At 43.2% G+C, this 23,499-nt stretch overlaps 1 protein-coding gene and 2 long non-coding RNA genes across 5 annotated transcripts in view; all 3 read right to left on the bottom strand.

Annotated features, from left to right (window-relative positions):
* The window catches only part of dok4 (docking protein 4), a 159,172-nt gene that overhangs the window by 20,190 nt on the left and 115,483 nt on the right, over positions 1 to 23,499 (bottom strand). For all 3 annotated transcript variants that reach the window (XM_051942535.1, XM_051942524.1, XM_051942514.1), the window contains 3 exons: positions 20,716 to 20,823; positions 20,192 to 20,306; positions 19,897 to 20,016 (listed from right to left, as the gene is read on the bottom strand). In XM_051942535.1, coding sequence (XP_051798495.1) covers positions 19,897 to 20,016; positions 20,192 to 20,306; positions 20,716 to 20,823 — 343 coding nt within the window. The remainder of the gene's footprint in view (positions 1 to 19,896; positions 20,017 to 20,191; positions 20,307 to 20,715; positions 20,824 to 23,499) is intronic.
* On the bottom strand, positions 6,079 to 7,286 carry LOC127532120 (uncharacterized). Its single transcript, XR_007939381.1, has 2 exons — positions 6,749 to 7,286; positions 6,079 to 6,313 (listed from the first exon to the last, which is right to left on the bottom strand). It is a non-coding gene; the product is annotated as an uncharacterized LOC127532120 (long non-coding RNA).
* LOC127532058 (uncharacterized) lies at positions 7,288 to 12,281 on the bottom strand. Its single transcript, XR_007939308.1, has 4 exons — positions 10,520 to 12,281; positions 8,692 to 8,750; positions 7,465 to 7,510; positions 7,288 to 7,384 (listed from the first exon to the last, which is right to left on the bottom strand). It is a non-coding gene; the product is annotated as an uncharacterized LOC127532058 (long non-coding RNA).

Raw genomic sequence — 23,499 nt, 5'->3', positions numbered from 1 at the left:
ACTAAACTTTAGTGGCTGCAATGCAAAGACTTCATTGGCTGAGTAGCATCATGTGGGATGGTTGAACTCATATGTCTTTGGTCTGTGTGTTCCTGAGCTGATAACCAACGCCGTAAACACTGGAAAAGCTGCGCCAGGACAATAGAAGCGACTTGTAGAATTTAAAATCCTGTTACAATTTACTGATTACAGGTCTGGAGGAACCTCTTGACCAGCCCTCACTAGACACCGGCCCACTGGGACAGTGCCCGGTATACCAGATGGCCAGTCCACCCCTGATAGTATAGCTAGAGTCCGCCCGTTCCTCTCTCAGGCCAGTACGGAGGTGCTGACGCATGCTTTTATTTCCTGTCGTTTAGATTACTGTAATGCCCTGCTCTCTGGTCTTCCTAAAAAGACCATGTATAACTTACAATTATTACAAAATTCAGCCGCACGTGTGCTGTTGAGGACCAGAGGGCGGGAGCATATTACACCTATCTTAAAATCGCTGCATTGGCTCCCTGTGCGCTTCAGGATCGATTTTAAGGTTCTTTTATTAGTTTATAAGGGTCTTAACGGTCTTGGGCCTTCTCATTTGTCTGCACTACTTTTATTTTATCAACCCTCGCGGACCCTGAGGTCCTCTGGTGCTGGCTTTTTAACGATACCACAAGTTAGAACTAGAAGACACGGGGAGGCAGCATTCAGTTATTATGGCCCCCGATTGTGAAACACCCTCCCAGAGAACCTCAGGGCCGCAGAGAATGTTGATGTTTTTAAAAAGAGGCTCAAGACCCCTCTTTTTAATCAGGCTTTTAACTGACTCATTTTAACTCTTTATAATTTCTTAAGTTGACATCTATTCTTACATTTTTATACATTTTATATATAAATTTCTATTTTTATATATTTTATTCTTTTATCCTCAGTTTTAGCTTCCATACCATTTATTTATTTATTTATTTATTATTTTTCATTTATTTATATATTTATGTATTTTTATTTTTGTTTTACTGTTTTAGTCCCTCGATTCTCCAGTGTTTCCTCCTGGGGGCCTACCACACCTGGAGTTGATTCTGGTCCACTGATGGGGGTGCTGGCCCGTGGATGGCCCTGGCCCGGGTGGCTGGAGAGCTTTACACCTTCGTGTGGAGCCTCCTGTCTGCCTGGGCTGGGGTGGTCCTTGTGTCGGCGCCCCTGCAGTCATGGTCCATGACTCCTCTCGGTGTGTGTGGCCCCCAAAGGTGGTTTCTTCCTCACCTCGGATTTTGGAGCCCAGCCATGTCTCCTTTATATCTCCTTATCGACAGATAGTGTATGTGGGTGTGTGTATCTTGGTATGTTTGTGTGTGTGGGTCTGTATGTCTGTTCGTATGTCTACGTATGCGTGTGAATGTATATGTGATTGTGTATCTGTGTGTATATTTGTGGGGGGTGGGAGGTTTCGGGTTTTTTATAGTGTTTTATATTGTGTTATTTTTGTTTTTATCCTCTGTGAGGCACTTTGTGTTGCTATACTGTATGAAAAGTGCCATATAAATAAAGTTGATTTGATTTGATTTGAGGTCTGCAGAGGTATTCTTTTATTTGACAGTTTATTTATTACATGTCTCAATATGGTGCTGTCAGGTAGCAATCTTTTGTTTTGGATGTCATGAGGGCATCTGGGGCCTCATTTATAAAACATTGCGTAGGATCCACACTAAAAGTTTGACTACGCTGAAAATCTGAAATAGGCGTATGCCAAAAAATATTCTGATTTATAAAACTGTGTGTACGCACAGCGGCACGCAATTTCCCCTTTATAAATCACACTCCAGCTGGAAGATTGCGCAGGTGGATCCACCTCACATCCCATCCACAACACACCCACACACCCCTGCAGTCTTTTCCCTACACTGCTGTGTGTCAGGATGAATGAATCATGTGTTGACCCAGGCCACTGTGTATGGTGCCATAATTGTGTCAAAAGTCACGCGCGCGTAACTCTCTCGCGCGCACATAACAGTCGCGTAACACGTACCCCACGCGCATGTAGCAAGGTCTCCACGCCAAGGGCGTAGGTTAGCATAGGGACGGTAGGGACATAACACTACTAACTTTTCAAGAGGGTCAAATTGTCCCCACCAACTTTTAAGCAACCTTATTTGCATTATATAATGAGTTCAGTTATATAGGTAATTTTGATTGTCTTCCCATATGTTGTAAGGATAGAACTGACCCTACCATTATTAAGTGAATTATTTTCATTATGTTCAGACCAGGTTCAGACTTACATTTACCCCTTTTCACTTGCTGAATGTGCCGGTCCAATCAAACGTGCGTTTGATTGGCTGATGACTTGAATCCCCCCCACACACACACACACACACACACACACACACACACACACACACACACTCACACTCACAGAGCCCCGACAGAAATACACAAGAAATAAACATGCCGCCTTCTCCACCCCCTTCGAAGAGGAGGGATATTAGAAGTTTTTTCGGCCAGCAGCAGCAGCAGACGACACTGTAAGTAATGTAAAAAGATGTCAGTGTTGTGGACGTGGGGAACACACCACTAATGTTGCTACTGAAAGTCCGACCTGCATCAGAGTTAGCATAACATTAAACTGTGTGAACTTGCAAACCTGCAAAACTCGAGTAGGAAGCTGCTTAGAGAGAATTGTCCTCCTGTATGTGTTTTCTACTGTTAACGTTAATTAAACTGTGAGAAATGTAGTGAACTCTGCTGGAAAATATAGAACCAGAAAAACGTGAGCAAGAAGCTGCTTAGAGAGAGAGGTCCCAGTCTGTGTTTCACAGGAAAGTGTTGACAGTCAAAAAAAACAAAAACACATGCTGCTGCTTTTCTTCTTGTAAACGGCCTGGTTTAGAAGGAAAGAAGGCTAGAGCATGTTGTGACTTTACACTTTTGAAGTCAAATACCTATTAGTGCATTTATTTATTAATTAAAATGTATTTAATTACTATCACCTGAACCAATACACATGAAAGTTAGTATAAGTCAATACAGATTTATTTTGCATTGATCATTTAGCTTATCAATTAATTAGGTTCATATTCGTGAGAAATGTAGCCCTGACCCCCATTCACCCAATCTGTTTGGTCTTATTAATGTCCCGTCGCCAGCAAAAAGTGTACATGCAGGTTATGCTGTTATATCGTCCCTACCAATGTTGAGACCAAACCTACGCCCTTGCTCCACGTGCAAAAAAACCCTCTGCGCGTGCGAGGAGCCTCGTGGAGCTCTGATCTACGCGCGCAGGGAGAAGACTTTTGACCCTTTGTGGGCGGATACCAGTGCTCACCACAACCTCCCTATGATTGGTTGTCTGCAACAGCAAGAACTCACCCCCCACGTGGGATGCCACTGTATACAAGAGAGGAAATGACACAGTCCACTGGAGCCCCTTTGATGCTGCTGCCGCTGTTCTGCTGTGCCCATGGACTGCAGCTCCGCCGAACACACACACACACACACACACACACACACACACACACACACACACACACACACACACACACACACACACACACACACACACACACACACACACATATATATTTTCCCTGTGCCGTTGGAATGTTGCCAAAATATGCCCTTAAAATAAAAGCATGGATGGGAATAATAAAAACGCTGCATTTCTACAGAAAATGCTGCATTTATGACAATGCCATATAGGGGAATGAACAGCCTTGGCAGAATAACGCGCTCCTGGAGCGCTTTTCTTGTTAAATAGTTTTACTGTCTTATTTTGTAATTGTTTATTTGCTATGTGCAATGCACATGCAATACACTGTACTAGAAATAGCTATGAGTTGCTTTGTTTTAATTGGTACATCTTTTTTTTAGGTTCAGTCCTGCTGAAATAGGATTTTTGGCTGAGTACACTGCTGTGATGAAGCCTGTTGCCATGGCCCTTAACATCCTCCAAGGGGAATCATCTGTTCACATGGGCTTCTTGCTGCCAACACTTTACCAGTTGCAGGAGAAGCTGAAGAAGTTGGAATTATCTGTCAAAATGTGTAGACCTCTTGTTGATGCCCTGCAGGAAGGGATCTAGAAACGTTTCGGAGACATCATGAAAGAGCCTGAGCTGACTGCAGCAGCAATACTCCTACCAAGATTCAGAACATCCTGGACCACAGAAGAGACCATCATAAAAGCTCGTAAATATACTTGTTTATGAATTCAATTGTGAACCAGTAGACACTGACAAATATAAATCTTTATAATGGTACTGTCAGTTAGGATTGCAGTTAGTCACAAACCCACAGGGTATCAAGAGTTAGAAGCCCAGGGAGCTTTTCATGTCAAAAATCAGCAGCAGCCTATGCAGTAGAAGACTGAGAATAATGCACAGACCTAATTCATTTATCTTTCCACAGGCCTTGTCTTCATCACACATCACCTAGACACAGAGGTGGATGATGTCAGCACAAACAGCAGCTTCTCTGAAGAAGAGGACTTCTTTGGATCCATGGGGTCAGACAAACCAGAAGTAGGAGAGCTGGAGAGGTACCTTTCATGTCCATCTATTGGAGGTATGGATCTATTGCATACCTTTACTCGCATCAAGAAACTTTCACTCAAAGTCATCACAGGTCTTCCTGCGTCTGCAGCCTGTGAGAGACTTTTTAGTCATGCAGGACTACTGTTCACTGCTAAACGGTCACAGCTTCACTGGAAGAACCTTGAGAACCAACTACTGCTGAAGCTTAACCATCACTTCGCCGAGTGAAGAACAAGCATGTTTTAACCAAACATGCACAGACACACACCCACACAGTTCATCATTTACCTTGTTATAATGTTGTTTTCTGTTTACTGAGCCTCTGCCGTTTGGAGAAATATATGGAGAGATTTTGTTTCTTTACTATTCAATCAATCAAAAAAGGTTTTGCCAAAAAAGAGAGTTGAGAACCAAAAAACATAAAGTTGCAATCAAAAAATAAAAGATCAATCAAATAGATCTGAGACCAAAAAAATTTAAGTGGCAACCCCCCCAAAAAATGTTTGAGATCAAAACAGAACAGGTTGCAAATGAAAATATATTAATTTGAAAACATATTGACTAAACTTCCATCAAAACTAATAGTTTTTGCTTGCAAGGTCAAAAGTTTTGCTTGCAAGTTCAAAAGTTTTGCTTGCAAGCTCAAAAGTTTTGGTTGTGAATTCTAAAGTTTTGCTTGCAAGCTCAAAAGTTTTGGTTGCGAATTCTAAAGTTTTGCTTGCGAATCTGACTGAACCAAATGGGCGAGGCCAACGCTGGTGGAAGAGACAAGAGTTCCTATTGGTGGGTTTGACCTTGCTCCACCACCAGTCATCGCCGCTCCCCTCTGTGCTGTTGCTGGCTGCATGTCCAGCCTCCCTCCACTCACATATGTCATTGTTCATGTGGAAAATATTTGCAGACAACTGGGTTTACACTGTGCAACACTGGTTGATGGGAAAATTGAGCGAGAGATGGACAGGCGGATTGGCATCAGCAGTAATGCAGGCGTTGTACTGAACCGTCGTGGTGAAGAGGGAGCTGAGCCGTAAAGCGAAGCTCTCGATTTAACAGTCCATCTACGTCCCAACCCTCACCTATGGTCATGAGCTTTGGGTAGTGACCGAAAGAACAAGATCGCGGATACAAGCTGCCGAAATGAGCTTCCTCCGTTGGGTGGCTGGGCTCAGCCTTAGAGATAGGGTGAGGAACTCAGACATCCGGAGGGAGCTCGGAGTAGAGCCGCTGCTCCTTGGCTTCGAAAGGAGCCAGTTGAGGTGGTTTGGCCATCTGATACGGATGCCTCCAAGGAGACTTCCTTTGGAGGTTTTTCAAGCACGTCCGTCTGGGAGGAGACCTCGGGGTAGACCCAGAACTCGCAGGAGGGATTATATATCTCGCCTGTCCTGGGAACGCCTCGGGATCCCCCAGGAAGAGCTGGAAAGCGTTGCTGGGGGGAGGAACGTCTGGAATGACCTGCTTCGCCTGCTGCCTCCATGACCCGGCCCCGGATAAACGGAAGAAAATGGATGGATGGAACACTGGTTGAGGTTAAAATAAAACAACCTAAAACAAATCATGTACTTGACTGCTTCTTCCAGTTGAAAAATACACTTTTATTGTTTACACAAGACGCTGTCACTGTCCAAGTGCTATTTCAAGGGCACACAAGTCGATGTCCCGACCAAAAGAGCAGGACTCTGTTGTTGGGTTTACTTGTTGCTGCAGTGTAACAAGTCTTTCTTGTGACAGTGGGCATTGTATGTCTGGAACAACAATTCCTTCCTCACTGTTTTCTTCTTCAGATTCCTCCTTTGCTTGCTGGATCTGGAATGACAAATACATCCATGGATCAGAAATGTATTACTAGCAAAGATAATAATCATGTACACACACAGATCAGAAGTTTTCATGTCGTGTTTATGACACTAATTTTTTTTACATTTTGTTTTAATTGCACATTATATTTGACATGTTACTGTGTATCTCCACCAGGTCTGGTTCTGGCACTGGTGCCTGCATCAGCCCAATTTTCCAAAGCTGATTTGGTGAAAGATTTCCTTCGGTTCTGCTATGGCCTGTTCTGCTGCGCGGGCCTTGGGGCTCTGGCTGTGTTGGTGGGGTCGTTCTGGGTTCCTGGGCTGGCCCTCCGCTCGGTGGCTCCTGCGGGGGGCTGTGTGGACCTACTTGGGCTGGAGGAGACAGTTCCCTCCTTTTGGTGGAGGTTTTCATGCATGCCAGACCCACCACACCGGCACTTACCAGAACTCAATAGAGTCTGTTCCTCCGGTCACTGAGTCAGTGGAGGTTGCTGGGTTAGTGTCTGTGGATCTCACTCTGCTTCTTCTATCCTTCCTGTGGTCTCCTGACATCTTCATGATTGATCCTGTTGGGATTCTGTCGTATCTGGTGTTTGTGAAGGGTCTCAGATTTGTAATTGGTTTCAAGGGGTGAATTAAAGAACACAAATAAATAGAATCCTTTTCTCTCAGAACACGGTCTATGCCTCACTTTGTTTTATGTTTCACTTGGGTGTGCACAGCCCTCAATGGCATAATATAGGAAACAGCTTGAAATAAACATGATAGGTTAATTTGCCATGAGGGCAGGTGATGGCCACAGTCACAAATAAGAAAAAAATTGCATGAAGCTTAAGTAATGACACCATGGTTCGTTGGTGTAATTTTTGAGCGGACTTGCAGACAAAAAAAAGAAAAAAAGAAAAAGAAAAAAAAGAAGAAAAAAATTACTACTAGCACAGTGTTAGCAACATGTTGTTACATTTCTTCTGTCATACTGCACTTGCCTTGATGGCCATCCAAATTTCCCAACTCCATCTATGAAGAATTGGAAAGCTGTTTCTGCTTTGTTGTGTCCTGCCGCATCCAGATAGAAGATCTGTAACAAAGTGTTAGAAGTGGTTTGTGTAGTTGTTCATAACAATAAGTGGTCAACAAGGATATGCAAGCAAACCTTACCTTCCTTGAGAAGCCATCAATTGCTCCATAAATCACAATGTTGTACCTATCAAAAAGTTGATTGTTAGTCCACACTGATTGCAAGTGGGTGACATTAAATTTTTACAAGCTCAGTACACAAAAACACACCAGATCAACTTGTGGTTTGTGTCAATGTGGACAAGTGACAGAGGAGCAGGAACGGAGCATGTTCGCCTTGCGATGCAGTTCGACTGGATCATCCGAGCTACTACTCCTGCACCATCCACACGCTGCAAGGAACTTTTCACTCTTCTCCATTGAATCCGGTAACCCATAGATCTAAGGGCTCCTTTCACTAGCCTGTAGCCAGCATGGGGCAACCTTGCTTTTATTGACCTAACTTTTAGATCTACAATTTCATCTGGAATGTCTGAATACCCCGTTCTGACAGAGAGGTTGTGTTCTTGCATTCCTCTGTATAGAGTGGATCTTGAAATGCCATGGAGGTTCGTCAGAGATGTCAGTGGTAACTCTGTACCAAGAAGATTCTGTAGCATTTGTCTGTCTATGTTGAGGCAGGGTCGCCCCACACTTCCACTCCATTCAACAGACGCCACATCATCAAACAGTGGATGAACCGTGCTGTGTGATAGATAATTGCTGACAACATGAGACAGCTGCTGCACATGGTCCACCACAGACTCAGGGACATCAAGATAGGCTGCCCCAGTTGAAGGAATTGCAACTCCTGTGTGCACACCAAATGCAGATACTCTAAATCAATAGGCTCTCTGCTGATTACAGAAGTCAGTCTGTCCCTGACTCTGGACAGAAGCTGCTGTCGTGTTGATTCTTGCAACCAGAAAGAGAAATATTAAATTAAAGTAACAGTTATTTATAACTTAAAAGGGATGTTGGCATCAACTACACATACAAGCACTTCTTATTATTATAGGATAAGATAAAACTTTTCCCACAGTGGGGAAAATTGTGCGTTACCAAAGCTCAGATCCATACAATGTGAGGAGAAACAGCAATTCAAAGCAGATGAAGAAGAGTAGTAAAATCTACATTATGTCAAGAAACATAAAAATCAAAAGCTCTAGAGTTAATCCAATGTATTTTGCCAACATTTGCCAATGTAATGTGAACCTGTGGATCAAAAGCATATAGTGTCAGATGATTCCGGTCCTGCTCAAGCTCTACAAACTATTCCCACCACCATGAAAATACATGTAAGTGCATAACGCATAGTTAGCCACGTACCTGGACTTGTGATCTCGCAGCTTGGTTACTCATTCTTGTGCTCGGTTATCGACTATGTCCTAAAAAGGAAAGTAAAGGATATTGAGTCATAATAGCGGTATTTTTATATCATTACATGAAATACACACGTGGACAAAATTGTTGGTACCCCTCAGTTAAAGAAGGAAAAACCCACAATTCTCACTGAAATCACTTGAAACTCACAAAAGTAACAATAAATAAAAATTTATTGAAAATTAAATAATCAAAATCAGCCATCACTTTTGAATTGTTGATTGACATAATTATTTAAAAAAACAAACTAATGAAATAGGGCTGGACAAAAATGATGGTACCCATAACTTAATATTTAACATAACAACCTTTTGAGGCAATCACTGCAATTAAACGATTTCTGTATTTGTCAATGAGCGTTCTGCAGCTGTCAACAGGTATTTTGGCCCACTCCTCATGAGCAAACAGCTCCAGTTGTCTCAGGTTTGATGGGTGTCTTCTCCAAATGGCATGTTTCAGCTCCTTCCACATATGTTCAATGGGATTCAGATCTGGGCTCATAGAAGGCCACTTTAGAATAGTCCAACGCTTTTCTCTCAGCCATTCTTGGGTGTTTTTGGCTGTGTGTTTTGGATCGTTGTCCTGTTGGAAGACCCATGACCTGCGACTGAGACCAAGCTTTCTGACACTAGGCAGCACATTTCTCTCCAGAATGACTTGATAGTCTTCAGATTTCATCGTACCTTGCACACTTTCAAGACACCCTGTGCCAGATGCAGCAAAGCAGCCCCAAAACATTACTGAGCCTCCTCCATGTTTCACCGTAGGGACAGTGTTCTTTTCTTCGTATGCTTGGTTTTTGAGTCTATGAACATAGAGTTGATGTGCCTTACCAAAAAGCTCCAGTTTGGTCTCATCTGTCCAAAGGACATTCTCCCAGAAGCTTTGTGGCTTGTCAACATGCATTTTTGCAAATTCCAGTCTCGCTTTTTATGAGTTTTTTTCAGCAGTGGTGTCCTCCTTGGTCGTCTCCCATGAAGTCCACTTTGGCTCAAACAACGACGAATGGTGCCATCTGACACTGATGTACCTTGGCCTTGGAGTTCACCTTTAATTTCTTTGGAGGTTGCTCTGGGCTCTTTGGATACAATTCGAACGATCCGTCTCTTCAATTCGTCATCAATTTTCCTCTTGCGGCCACGTCCAGGGAGGTTGGCTACTGTCTCGTGGGTCTTGAACTTCTGAATAATATGAGCCACTGTTGTCACAGGAACTTCAAGCTGTTTAGAGATGGTCTTATAGTCTTTACCTTTAAGATGTTTGTCTATAATTTTTTTTCGGATGTCCTGGGACAATTCTCTCCTTCGCTTTCTGTTGTCCATGTTCAGTGTGGTACACACCTTTTCACCAAACAGCAGGGTGACTACTTGTCTCCCTTTAAATAGGCAGACTGACTGATTATGAGTTTGGAAACACCTGTGATGTCAATTAAATGACACACCTGAGTTAATCATGTCACTCTGGTCAAATAGTTTTCAATCTTTTATAGAGGTACCATCATTTTTGTCCAGGCCTGTTTCATTAGTTTGTTTTTTTAAATAATTATGTTAATCAACAATTCAAAAGTAATGGCTGTTTTTGATTATTTAATTTTCAATGAATTTTTATTGATTGTTACTTTTGTGAGTTTCAAGTGATTTCAGTGAGAATTGTGGGTTTTTCCTTCTTTAACTGAGGGGTACCAACAATTTTGTCCACGTGTGTATATCAGTATTGTTTACACTGCTGCCGACTGCCAGAAGCGTCAATGAGCATGCGCAAAAAGAGCGGTTACCTCATCGTTTTCGCATCAACTCCAGTTTGCAGGGCATATTTAGGAAAACCTTCATATATTTATCCCTTTACAACAATATCTGTTAGAGAGGGCGAAATATCCGTGTTAGTGCAACTGAGAGGCCCAAACTGACAGAAAAATGTCAATAGGAAAAGATCCATACTCGCGTGGCCGGTTTATGTGCCCCCCCGCACCCCACCCTCGGAATCTCAGTTCACACAGTTCAATCTCACTTCCACCCTCTCACAGCATCAGGCTGCTACACGCTGGAAACTGGCCCCGCAATTAGTCGATAAAGTTTCATAGTCAATGGTAGCAGGGCTACTGTTTTGTAGGAACGGTGACCCCGCGATTGCATGTTGCAATCACAGCCTTGCGTTGTATCCGCCTCATATGCTCCCTACCCTCACCGGCCATAGACATGTCACCGTCTACCCTGCTCAAGCCGGGACAAGCCGAGACAACAATGCTAATCAGCGTGCATGCACTATCCGGGCCTTATAATTATTGTTGTTACGAATGTACGGCCGGTTGTAGCCTAAAATATTTAGCATAATTAATTTGTGCGCAACCAGCTACCAACTTACCTAGCGTGGAAGCAGCCAGCAACAGCACAGAGGGGAGTGGCGATGACTGGCGGTGGAGCAACGTCAAACTGACCAACAGGAACTCTTGTCTCTTCCACCAGCGTTGGCCCCATCCATTTGGTTCAGTCAGATTCGCAAGCAAAAATTTAGAATTCACAACCAAATCTTTTGAGCTTGCAAGCAAAACTTTAGAATTCACAACCAAAACTTTTGAGCTTGCAAGCAAAACTTTTGAACTTGCAAGCAAAAAATATTAGTTTTGATTGAAGTTAAGTCAATATGTTCTGAACTTATTATATTTTCATTTGCAATCTGTTCTGTTTTGATCTCAAAAGATTTTTTTTTTTGGGGGGGGGTTACCACTTAAATTTTTTTGGTCTCAGATCTATTCTATTTGATTGATCTTTTATTTTTTGATTGCAACTTTATGTTTTTGGTCTCAACTCTCTTTTTTGGTTGCAAAACCTTTCTTGATTGATTGAATAATAAAGAAACAAAATTCTCTCCATAGAAATACAGCTTATCTCGTCACTGTTAATAGTTTGCACTGTTCAAACATACAAATGTTACATACTCCAGGTATTTGTTTCAAAAGCTTTGTTATGGAAAAAAATTCGGACCAATATTCACAAAGTAATTATTAAATTTGTTATGGTCCTGTTCCTGCTCCTGTCTTTTTTCCTCCCGTCTCTCTCTCCCAGTTCGCTCGCCCCGGTCTCCCTGCACTCAGCCGACTAATTGCTGCTTGGTATCAGCTGCAGGCAATCAGTCCAATTCCACTCACCTGTTCCCTCAGCTATTTAAGCCCTCTGCTTTCCTCAGTCTTTGCTGGACCATTGTTTGACAAAACTGGCCTCTGAACTGTGTCGGCTTTGGACTTTGCTGCCTTTCCCCCTTCATGGATTTCCCCCCGTGGACTCTGGATTAACCTCAGCCTGTTTTGCTCTTTTGGTTTGTAGTTTTCTCTAGTTTGCGAGTACTTCCCCTCAGTTGTTGTTATATAGAGCTTTTTGTGCCACAGTTGTAGTTAGTTTGGTTTCTGTCCTGCCTCCCCCCAGTTCTAGTCACGATATTTGAGTTTTGGAGTTTTCGTAATAAAGACCCTTTTATTCATTATAACCACTGAGCCTGTCTGTTTGTGTCTGTGCCTGGGTCCCCCACCCCCCACCCACCCCCCAAATCGTAACAAAATTCATTTGCAATTCCTTCTTTACCATAAATATCTACATTATTCTTTGTAAAATAGTTTGGTATATTGTCATGGCCCCTCCCTCTCCTTTGCTGCGCTCCTGGCCGGCTGCGGAGGAGCACAGTCGCTCCTAATCAATAATCAGCAATGCTTAAAAGCCTGGCTCTCCCCAGCACTCAGCGCCGGGTCATTGTTTGGGACACACCTGTCTGGTTCGCTCCGTCTGGTTGTTACTGCTCAGAATACACCTGTCTGGTCTGCTCTGGTCTCCCCTCCGCTCTGGACTTCTCCATCTGCTCCGGTCTCGCCGGCCCAGTTCCAGAACTCTGTCCCTGCCTCGGCTCCCGACCCCCTGGACTTTTATGTTGTGAGTTACCTCAGTTTGTTTAGTTTAGCCCTCATCCCAGCCTGTTTAGTTTGAGCCTTATTCTGTTTGGCTTTGTGCCTCCCGTGTGGAGTGGTTTTCATTTATTAAATCCTTGTTAATCATCCGCCTGTCTCTAAGTGCCTGCTTTTGGGTTCAGAAACACCACCCACCTAACATATATTTGGTTTGATATTTGATTTTGATTTGAGTTCTTTTTCTTCTGGTGGATATTTCTTTTCCACAGAGGACAGGGTGTAGCTCCAAAGGGCCCCCATCCCTGCTGTCTTGTTGTTGACCTTTTCCAGTATTGTCAGCCTTGTAACGAGTCTCTGCCACCAGTCTGGAACGTAGACTTCTAGGTTCAAGTCTCAGGGCTCCCTAGATAGGCGTCTTCAGTCTTTCCAGATTGCTCTGGTCTGTGACTGTCCATATCCATTCCTTGCCGACCTCTATATCTTGCTCAGGCTCTTCTTTTTTCAACATAGCATAAAGAGGTCTGGCATATTTCTGGTAATTGGGAACATGATCCCTCACATGGTTGCTCAGTCCCAGGATTTTCTGAAGCCCATTTAGAGATACTGGGGGCCTTATCTGGTCCAGTTTCTCTCAGTGTCCTTCTGACAGTCCTAGGTCTGGACGCCAAGGTAATTCCCTCAAAACTGGCACTTTTCAGGTTCAGTTTTAATCCTGCCGTCTTCAGGTGCTCAACTACTTGCTGCAGTCTCTCCAGACATGATTCCTCTGTTTCATCAGCAATGAATACACTCTTGTAGGATATCAATTATTGCAGATTGAAACCCTAACCCTAAAATATTTGGAGAGTTTTTAAATCCCTGGGGCAGTCGTTTCACACATAGGCTTTAACTTTGTGGATGAAGGCTGTCTTGTCTTGGGATGCCTTAGTCAACCTCAGGGAAAAGAATCCATTTGCCAGGTCAAAAAATGAGTTGTACTTTTTGACTTGCAATGTCCTTAGAGTGCCTTGGCGATTGATCAAATTAGCCTCATTTTCCACTGCTCAGTGGTTAAGGGCCTTGAAGTTGATTACAGGTCTTCAACATCTTTTCACTGACTTAGGCTTTTCACCACCTGAATTGGCCTGTTAATAATTGGATTAGGTTTCTCCCGAATAATTCCCTAGGTACTAAATTCCCTGACTATCATATCCATTTCTTCAACTGCTACTGGGTTTAACTGCTGGATGGACCCTTCCAACTATGGTATTGGTATACTTTTCACCCAAATCTCCACAGTCACCACAATCTGGCCACATTCGCTCTTGAGATAATCTCACGTAGCTTTTCTTTTTCCAGCCAGCAAGCGGTAACTTTCCTGCATCTTTTGTACAGTGACTTCTGAAATATCCACCAGTTTGTACCATTTCTCTGGTTGCAGCTCCTCTTGGTGAGGTGCAAAACAGATTAGATGTGCACACAGTTTTTCTAGCCTTTGGCTGACTGGAACTCTCTCTTCTGTTCCTACACAGTCCCTTTAAGTCTCTTGTAGTCATTAGATTGTATGGTCCCAATAACCACACAATACCTTTCCAAATGTCAAAGGGCAGTTTTTTCGAGGGTGACCCACGCCTCTTGGGCCATTAGTTCTCAGAGTCATGGAGGGCCTTCTTTTGTTCTGGTGTAAGCTTTTTGTATTCTTCTGATGGAAGGCAATTTCGTTTCCTCTTGATGCTGGTCTTGACACTTGGTTTAGATGGGCTGGGTGGTTTATTCTGCAGTCTCCCTTGGTATAGGGTCAGCATTGATTGGGCAAATGCTCCAGAAATACTCATTCTCTATGGTTGAGTCTTGTAGGCTGCCTTGTTCTTAGGAGGATGCCAAGTTTCCTTTCTTCATTCTTTTTAATAGTCCATCCATCCATCCATCCATCCATTCTCTATACACCGCTTTATCCTCACTAGGGTTGCGGGGGGTGCTGGAGCCTATTTTAGCTGAATTGGGTGAAGGCAGGGGACACCCTGGACAGATCGCCAGTCTGTCGCAGGGCTACATATACAGACAAACAATCACACTTACATTCACACCTACAGGCAATTTAGAGTCATCAATTAACCTCAGCATATTTTTGGACTGTGGGAGGAAGCTGGAGTACCTGGAGAAAACCCACGCATGTACAGGGAGAACATGCAAACTCCATGCAGAAAGATCTCAGGCCCAGGCCGGGATTTGAACCAGGGATCTTCTTGCTGCAAGGCGAAAGTGCTAACCACTACTCCACTGTGCAGCCCTCTTTGTAATAGTTCCTCTTCAAATTCCATTTTTGCACTGTTGTGTCTATTTGGGGCAGACTTGTATCTGTTAGTAATGATACGTCAACTTCATCTCTTTGGCCCTTAGTTATTATCCTCATAGCTTTCGCATAATGGTTTAGTGAGATCATAGTTTTCACTTTATACTATATCTGGGTGAGGGTCTGTCTCTTTTCCAGTCTGGTATGTACACTGCTGAGCCAAGCCTCTTCGATGTTGTTGAGCACCAGCCAATTACAGTGCTTTTGTGCTCCCCTTGTCCAACAGGATGCTCCGTGGCATGGCCCAGCCACAGACTTTTCACCTCTTCGTTGGTGGTTATACTTTTTACCAATGGCCAGGTTTCCTCAGATACTTATTCAGATGCTTTTCTGGAAGTAGGTGTAGCACAAGTGCCTTAATCTTTTAAGTACTCCATAAAGTCCTGGCTAGGGGATAGCTTCATTGTCTTCTTCATCCTCCGAGAAGTCTTCCTTTCTGGTTTCATCCACCTCCTGTGAATACTTGTATGCTGCTTTCTTCATCCTGTAAAGGTATGGCATCATGTGTTATTGCCGTGAAAGATGTTCTGAAGTTTGCTTAGTTCTTTGCAGGATGCAAGGGAGGCATGGGTTGGCATCATTTGTATGCCAGCCCACTCTTACATTGTGGCCTGGCTGACTCCCATCTTTTGCAGCGATGGGTGCGATGGGTGTCAGACACTATTTTCACTGATATCAGTAGCACATTTTTCTTAGGACCTTTCCTTTGGGCCAATCTCAGCTTCTTCAAGTCACCTGGGGACTTGCAACTTATGGACTTCAGTGTTACATCATACTATGCTGACATCTTCTTTGCTTGTAGATGAGGCTTCTTCAGATTCAGCAGGATCTTCCCTTGTACTATTAAGCTGGGGGGTCCTCATATTGAATGCGATGGGTGATACCAAGTGTCTTTGGCTCTTGGAGAAACTGCTGCACCCTCGTCTGCCGGTCCTGGCTTGGTGGTTGGCATCTCTAAGTAATCACACTGTGGTTGTGGGCCCCTCAGTAGTTTGGGCTCTCTACCCTGATGGAGGGGTGTTATGGCCATGGCTTTAACATAGCTATGGTCTCCCCAAGCCTCATCAAGATCTCGTGGCGTTCAACTCAGTGTAAAGTAAATTCTCACTCTACCCCCTTTTCAAGTTTGTGACTCTTCTGGTTCTTCTTTCAGTGGTCTGTTGGTTTGCCCTAATTACCTCTCACTTGTTCTGCCATTTGGAGAAGATCCATCAGCCGTCTCCTTTACTCTTCATCCTGTTTTTTGACACTAGTACCACCAGCTGCTTTATTTCATTACAATACGGGTATGCCTTCATCTGCAGGTTCACCGCCCTCATAGCCACTTGCTCTGTTGTGTCCCAGGGCAGAGCACTGGATCTCAGTCCATCAATGCTGATCACCACCCTTCTATACTCCAGTTCGTTTGCTTGTTCCAGCCTATCCTCCACAACTTGTGCTAATGTCTCTCAGTATGTCACACTCTTGCCTTGGCTCCCTGTTTGCCTTTTTCTCTCTCTCTCCTCTTCTCTCCTCACTTCTTGCTTCCTCATCTCCTCTTCTCTCTCTCCTCCTGGCATCTCCCCCTTGCTCTCTCTCTCCCAACTCCTGCTCTCCCTCTCAGTCCCACCCTCCTCTGTGCTGCGCCTCTGGCTGCACCCTTGGTCGGAGCTCATTGGCTCCAGCTGCGAAGGGGAACGTAGCTGGATTTGATCGTCATCAGCAGTGGATAAAGCTGGGCTCGCCCTTTACTTCACTGCCAGATCATAGCATCAGCTACACCTTGTTGTGAGTAAGCCCAGCTAGCCTCATGCTCTGATTGTTTCAGTGACCGTGCTTAACCTGGCTTTCTTGTCACTCACTTGTAGCCCTCCAATGGGTCGACTGGTCTGCCTCGAGCTGCCGCTGTTCACCGTGGCACATCCAGCTGCCGCCGATCTCTGCAGCACGACCAGCTGCGCCGGTGTGCATCCTCTGGACTGCCGGTTTCCCGAGCCAGCCGGCCCCTTTCCCTCAGTTAGTTCCTAGGTTTGTGAGTATTGTCTGGGCTCTGTTTTGTCTTGGGAGCCTGCCTGCTTTTGTTGACCTTTTGTAATAACAAACACCTTTTGTTGGAACCTGTGCCTGGCTGAGAGTTTGCACTCTGGGTTCAAATCCCTGACCCACCTTGACACAGCAGGCATTAATGTCCATGTTATCCCTATATTCTTTCACCAAAACATGTATTATGATGAAGAAGGGGGTATGTCCACCAATAGTCACCACTATGGCTTTCACTTCTCAGGGTCTTGACAGTGACTTGTGCCTTGTTTGACAATCTCTTTCTTGTATTCATCCACTGCTGTATACTACAGGACCTTTTGAAAAGCTGCGTTGTGGGTTCTCAAGTTCAGAACCGTAAGGACCAGTAATCCATCTAGCCCGATATCCCAAGGCTCTCCTACCAAGTAGTAGGCTACTGATCCCACCTGGATGCTGAACTTCTTCCCCTCCTGTGCTTTCACTCTTTCTCTTTGTTGTCTCGAGTTGTCCGCTCCCTCAAAGTGCCTTGAGTAGGAGTGAGGGCAGATGTGGCTCATCTACTCTGTAGTGTCGTCTGGAATCGATCAGGTCCCTTTTGACAGCTGTGCCTTAATCCTGCGATACTCCCAGCACCTTTCTGCAGGTCCAGTGAGCTTGAGCGCTCTCTCAGTTGATCACCTCTTCACTCTGAACCCCAGGAGACTAACTCTCTACTCCGACTTTCATTCTTCAAGTTCTTCCACAGGGCACAGAAGCCCCCTTGGACTTCTGGGGTTCTTGTTTTGGACTCAACAATACCTGTCAGGTCCTTGTTCAGGTGCCACGTTTAAATTACCCATGTATGTCCTGGAATTGGACCACTGGTCCTGCTCTCTCTTGCTTGCTTTCTATGGTTAAGTTCTACCTGCCCAAAGAGTTTAGTCCTAATGGGTTCTGTGGAACAGCTTAAGCTGCAGACAAGGAAACTTGCCTAGCTTCAAACTGCCTTTATCCAAACGCCTATCCCTCTTACTCTAATAGTTAACTAAGTAGCCTGTATAGTCAAGTTACCCTACTACTCACGTCTGTTAATGGCAGCTTTCCTCTAAATGGACTCTTGGTAAGTTTTTAGGCAATGATTCTGAGGTTAGGAAAAAAAAGAAACAGGCATAATTACAGAATTCTATTCAACTCCTTGACTGGAACAACCATTAAGAACCATCAAAATTGCATGTACACAATCACCCAACTTTTTTTTACTACCATTAGATCTCAGCAACAGACAGTGGCTAATTTAAAGTCCAAACTAAAATCTTGAAAATGCTAAACAAATGTTTATTGTGACATATTACCATGGGCATGGCAACAGTTCTTGACTGCAAATACTCTCAAATATGATTACAGTTCATTATTTGGTTAATAATGCAAAACTGAGCTTTTCTAAAGAAATTACCTAATAATGTAACTGAGAGGGAGAGAGTAGACAGCTTGGCCTTAGCTGGCTATCTCAATCCTGACCTGACTCAAGGAGAACCTCCTATTGGGTTGGAAATCCAAGTCCAGGGCCCAACTCCCCAATAAAAGTTCCCCATTCACTCAGAGACAGTAGAAAAGTCCTGACTCCAATCAAGTCTGCAGAAATCCTTTATCCATTTGGGTAAAAGAGGTATATTCCATATTTATTAATCCACCAGGGTAAATTAGGATATCCTTAGTATTCTCTTAATCCAGTCGAGTAAAACAAGTAGAACGCTCCATCACCACTTTCCAGTAGTGCAGGGATGGTATTCCTCTGTTTCCATTAAACAGGGCAAAGAAAATATTCCGTTACTCCTTTTGAGCAGAACTGCTGATCGGTCAAGGCTTCTCTTTTCGCAAAGTATAATCCACTTTCCTGGATGCTATCAGATAAGATCCAACTCCAGCGATGTCCAGCAAAGAACTCCATCTAAAGTGTCTCTTTCATTTATTTATATACTATTCTGACTTCCCCATAGACATACATGCATTACACACGTTCCCCTCCCAATTTGTAAACTTTCTTTGAATTTCAGCATACATACTTCTTTAGCTCAGTGAGACTAATAATTTCCAAAACTCATTTGTTCCACTGTTTAACTGCACAACAACAACTCCTTTTAAAGAAGTGAAGCAGTGCTAACTGCCAGGGTAGACTGAGTAAGGCCTCTTAGTCATGTCCTCTTTATCACATTCCTTTCCTAACTACACAGTTAGAAATTACTTAGTCAGAGAATTATTTTGAATCAATTTTTAATATTACAACAATCAACTCAAAGTTAAACATACATTCACTGGGCTATAATGCTTTGTAACATAGAGTGTCTTATTCTGCTTATTCCGTACCAGTGTCTTTCTTTAATGGCTTGCTTCTAGGATCTCAAATCTCATCTCCACTCGACAAGCTCAAACTAGAGTCACAGGATACAGTGTTAAATTGTAAAAAGAAAAGAAAAGAGAACAGTTTAATCATATCTAATTTTTGAATGTTCTGACTTACCTGGCCACTACAGCCCATTGAGCTGAGTGGACACATAAACCCCTATAAACATATTTTATCTTTTTAGAAAAACTGGTAATAGGTAATATACCAAGGAAAGATATATATATATAAAATGTTTTTGAAAGTTACCCCAGATCCCCAAGAAGGTTTTAAGCAAATTCATTTGTTGTTTCAAAAACTGCATCAAAATGCACAACATTTTTGCAGTTTTCTCTCCTTTTTACTCTTGGTAAGAGCCAGTACCCAAAACAGTTTTTGTCACTCCAAAGAACTTTAGGAGCCGCAATAATTATATGATCCTTCACTGGCTTCCCACCCACCAAAGCAGTTAAATCTGTTAAATGGAGCACAGAGCTGCAGGAGAACACTTAACACCCCGCTGCGATGGGAACAGTTACTGTTAGTTTGTGTGCATGTGTTAAGAACCTGTGTGTTCACACTGCACTCCAGCAGCTAGTAGGTCAGGCTCTCCCATACTGATGTCATTGAGCCGCATGCCCAGACATTCAATTGACAGCATCTTGAACCAGTCCTCGGCCTCCAGTTCTGAGAGAGAGAGAGAGAGAGATATCACATCTTCTGATGTTGTTGTGTTTGTTTCCATCATGCTTTGTCAGGGGTATCTGTTACAACCCGTGCTCAGCAGCTGTATCTAGTAACTTGTGCTATAGCTGGAGATACTGTTTGGTGTCATTTAAGTGTGTGTGTTGTCACACATTACCTGATTCACAGGTAAAGGTGCGTGAGGTGTCATCTGTAAACACAATGGCCACTGCCTGACGCTTGGTATCCCGCGGCAACCGTGTGATGTTCTTGACGTTGCTAATCTCTGTCACCTAGGCAACAAGTTGAAGGTTAAAGACCTGTTATTGTCTGATTAAAGTGTATGAGGAAGCAGTGATACTTCACTGGAGATGCATATTCAAGCTGAAGCAATGACCTGAATAGGGAAAGAGGAGGACCACATTTGCCACCAAGAGATATTCTTTAGAAAGATTTTTTTCAGTGGTCAAGGAGAGATGGCAATGATGACGAATGAGGAGTTTAGAAGAAGAGAGCATGGACTGTTGACTGTGTTGTGAACTCTATCTTTGGATTTCTTTTGCAAAATAGACTACCTTTCCGACATACACATGCACGCAAGCGTACACACACACACACACACACACACACACACACACACACACACACACACACACACACACACACACACACACACACACACACACACACACACACACTTACTTTAGGACATGGTCTAATGTAGGCAGCCTTCTCATCAGGGTATTTCTCCAGACGACGAGGTCCTTTGCTTGATGACTTCTTGAACACAAGCCAGCAACGACGATAGATCTGCAATACACACACACAGTAACAATAATTTGATATTCACCTGTTTTCCTTTAGACATGTTACTTGGGCCATTATCATCAGTTACGATTCATGTCCAAGTTTCACTCCAGATTGACAGTTTGGGGGTGCAATATGACAATCCATGGAACAGGCTGTACTTGTTATGAAAGCACAACTCATCACCATTACAACATAAACCAAAGGTTGCAGAGCGGGGCACATTTACTCAAGAGTCCCTTTGGTGATACTCGGACTGAATAATTATAAAAGTAATTTCATCAAGTAGTAATGAACATCTGACAAGCATAACTGTAAGCCTTCAAAAACTCATATCTGCTTGACTTGTGTGGTATACTTATATTTAACTTACTGTGGAGAGTCGTAGGGTCTAAATGTACGCTACCAGTCAAAGGTTTGGACACACCTTCTCATTTAATGTTTTTCCTTTATTGTGACTACTTTCCAGATGGTATATATTCTCACTGAAGACATCAAAACTATGAAGCAAGATATATGGAATTATGTAACAAACAATTGTAAAATAACTTTGAATATGATTGATGTTTTAGATTCCTCAAAGTAGCCAACCTTTGCTTTGATGACAGCTTTGCAAGCCCTTGGAATTTTCTAAATGGGTTTCATGAGGTAATTCAGTTCAATCTTAACTCAGTTTTACTCATGTAGGACCAATTGCAATTCAGATTGTCTCAAGACGCTTGACAGAATCCATATTCCTGAACCCCCAGAGTAAGCTCTAAGGTGACAGGGGAAAGAAAAAAAATTCCCTTTTAATGCGAAAAAACCTTGATCAGAATCCGGCTCATATGGGAGGAGCCCATCTGTTGCTGGCCAAAAGGTTGAACAGAAGAGGTAGAGGGGGTGGGGAAGAGGGAGGGAGAAGGATGGAAGAAGAGGGTCGTGGGGAACAAAGAAACATAACACACATTGGGATACATATATGACAAGAGTAACATAGATGATACATACAAAGTACAAGCCAGCCATGAAACTGATTCATAAATTTACTATTATGGTGTAAGGCTCTGGCATTAAATATACTGCACATAGCTGGTAGTCAGATGCACACAATGTGTAGATAAGCATATCAAGCATAGTAAGGGTGATGGAGAGTAGAATGGTGGAAATGGGTAGCTGGAAGCTGTGGACTGCAGAAAGGCATCTGGAGGCAGCATCCCACAGTGGACATGATGGAGACTAAGCCAGTAGGGACAGCAGCCACAGATCAGAAGCATCCAGATCTGGGACCAGGCACACACGGAGAAAGGACACAGGGAGACAAAGTGAATGCAATGCAATTATGGTATATATAGGTAATGAGAGAGGGGCTCAGTGTATTGACAGAGGTCCCCCAGCAGCCTTGACCTATAACAGTTTACCTAGGGGCATAATTAAGGGACGTCGAAGAAGAAGTCAGTTGTGCCCCATGCATGCAGACTCCAGTTGACACCCTCAGGATTACCTGCGTCAGCCCTAACTATAAGCTTTGTCAAAAAGGAATGTTTTAAGCCTGTTCTTAAAAATAGAGAGTGTCCGCCTCCTGAACCCAAACTGGGAGTTGGTTCCACAAGAGAGATAGCTGATGGCTCTGCCTCCCATTCTGTTTTTTAGAAATTCCATGAACTGCAAGTATGCCTGCAGTCTGAGAGCGCAGAGTTCTGCTAGGATAGTGTGGTACTATAAGGTCTTTAAGATACGATAGAGATTGATCATTCAGAGCTTAGTATGTCAGGAAAAGGGTTTTAAACTCTGTTCTAGATTTCACAGGAAGCCAATGAAGAGAAGCCAGTATAGGAGACACATGATCTCTCTTGCTAACTCCCATTAGTACTCTCACTGCAGCGTTTTGGATCAATTGTAGGTTTTTAAGAGGTTTTAAGATGTCCTGATAATAAGGAATTGCAATAGTTGTTATGAATCTGCTCAGCTGAGGCTCAAGTAGAGGAGTAGAGACACAAAACAAGACGCAGGCATAAATAATACAAAATGTATTTCCTACAAGAAATAAGGTATACAGAACTAAAAAATGCAGTTTATATTGTTCGTTTCACATTTTATTAGTGTTTTTTCACAGAACTGCGCCACCAGAGGGCAGCAATGTACATACAATTCACATTGTAAAATTACTTTTACAACACTCCCACTTAATTTTACTTGTGGTTTGTGGCTACTGTTCACTGTTTATACTTGTAACTTGTATTACATTACAGAACACATATTTTTTTGTTTTCAACTCAACCATGTGCAACACAGCCTTTCTTAAAACAATAAACACTGTACAGGCTTTTTTACAGTGGCCGACACATGCAAACGCGCTGCAAACGGCAAAAGCGCTGCAAACACAGAAATGATCCAAAACCAAAAACTCACAAACACATAAAACACATGCAAGAAAAAAATGCTGCAAGAGAAACATGCTGCAATCACAGAAACGATGCAGAAGCAAAGACTTACAAAGTCACAAAACAGATGCAAACAAAAAATGCTGCAAATATACACTGCTCAAAAAAATTAAAGGAACACTTTTTAACTTAAGTATTGCATCAAATCAGTGAAACGTGGGATACTGAGCTGGTCAAGTAAGTAACTGAGGGGCTTTTTAGTCAGTTTCAGCTGCTTTTGTGTTCATAAAATTAACAACAGATGCACTAGAGGGGT

Source organism: Acanthochromis polyacanthus, chromosome 2, assembly GCF_021347895.1.
Source record: "Acanthochromis polyacanthus isolate Apoly-LR-REF ecotype Palm Island chromosome 2, KAUST_Apoly_ChrSc, whole genome shotgun sequence".
NCBI classification, from domain to species: domain Eukaryota; kingdom Metazoa; phylum Chordata; class Actinopteri; family Pomacentridae; genus Acanthochromis; species Acanthochromis polyacanthus.
The sequence above is the reverse complement of the archived record's forward strand: the minus strand, read 5'-3'. Positions and strand labels throughout refer to the sequence as shown.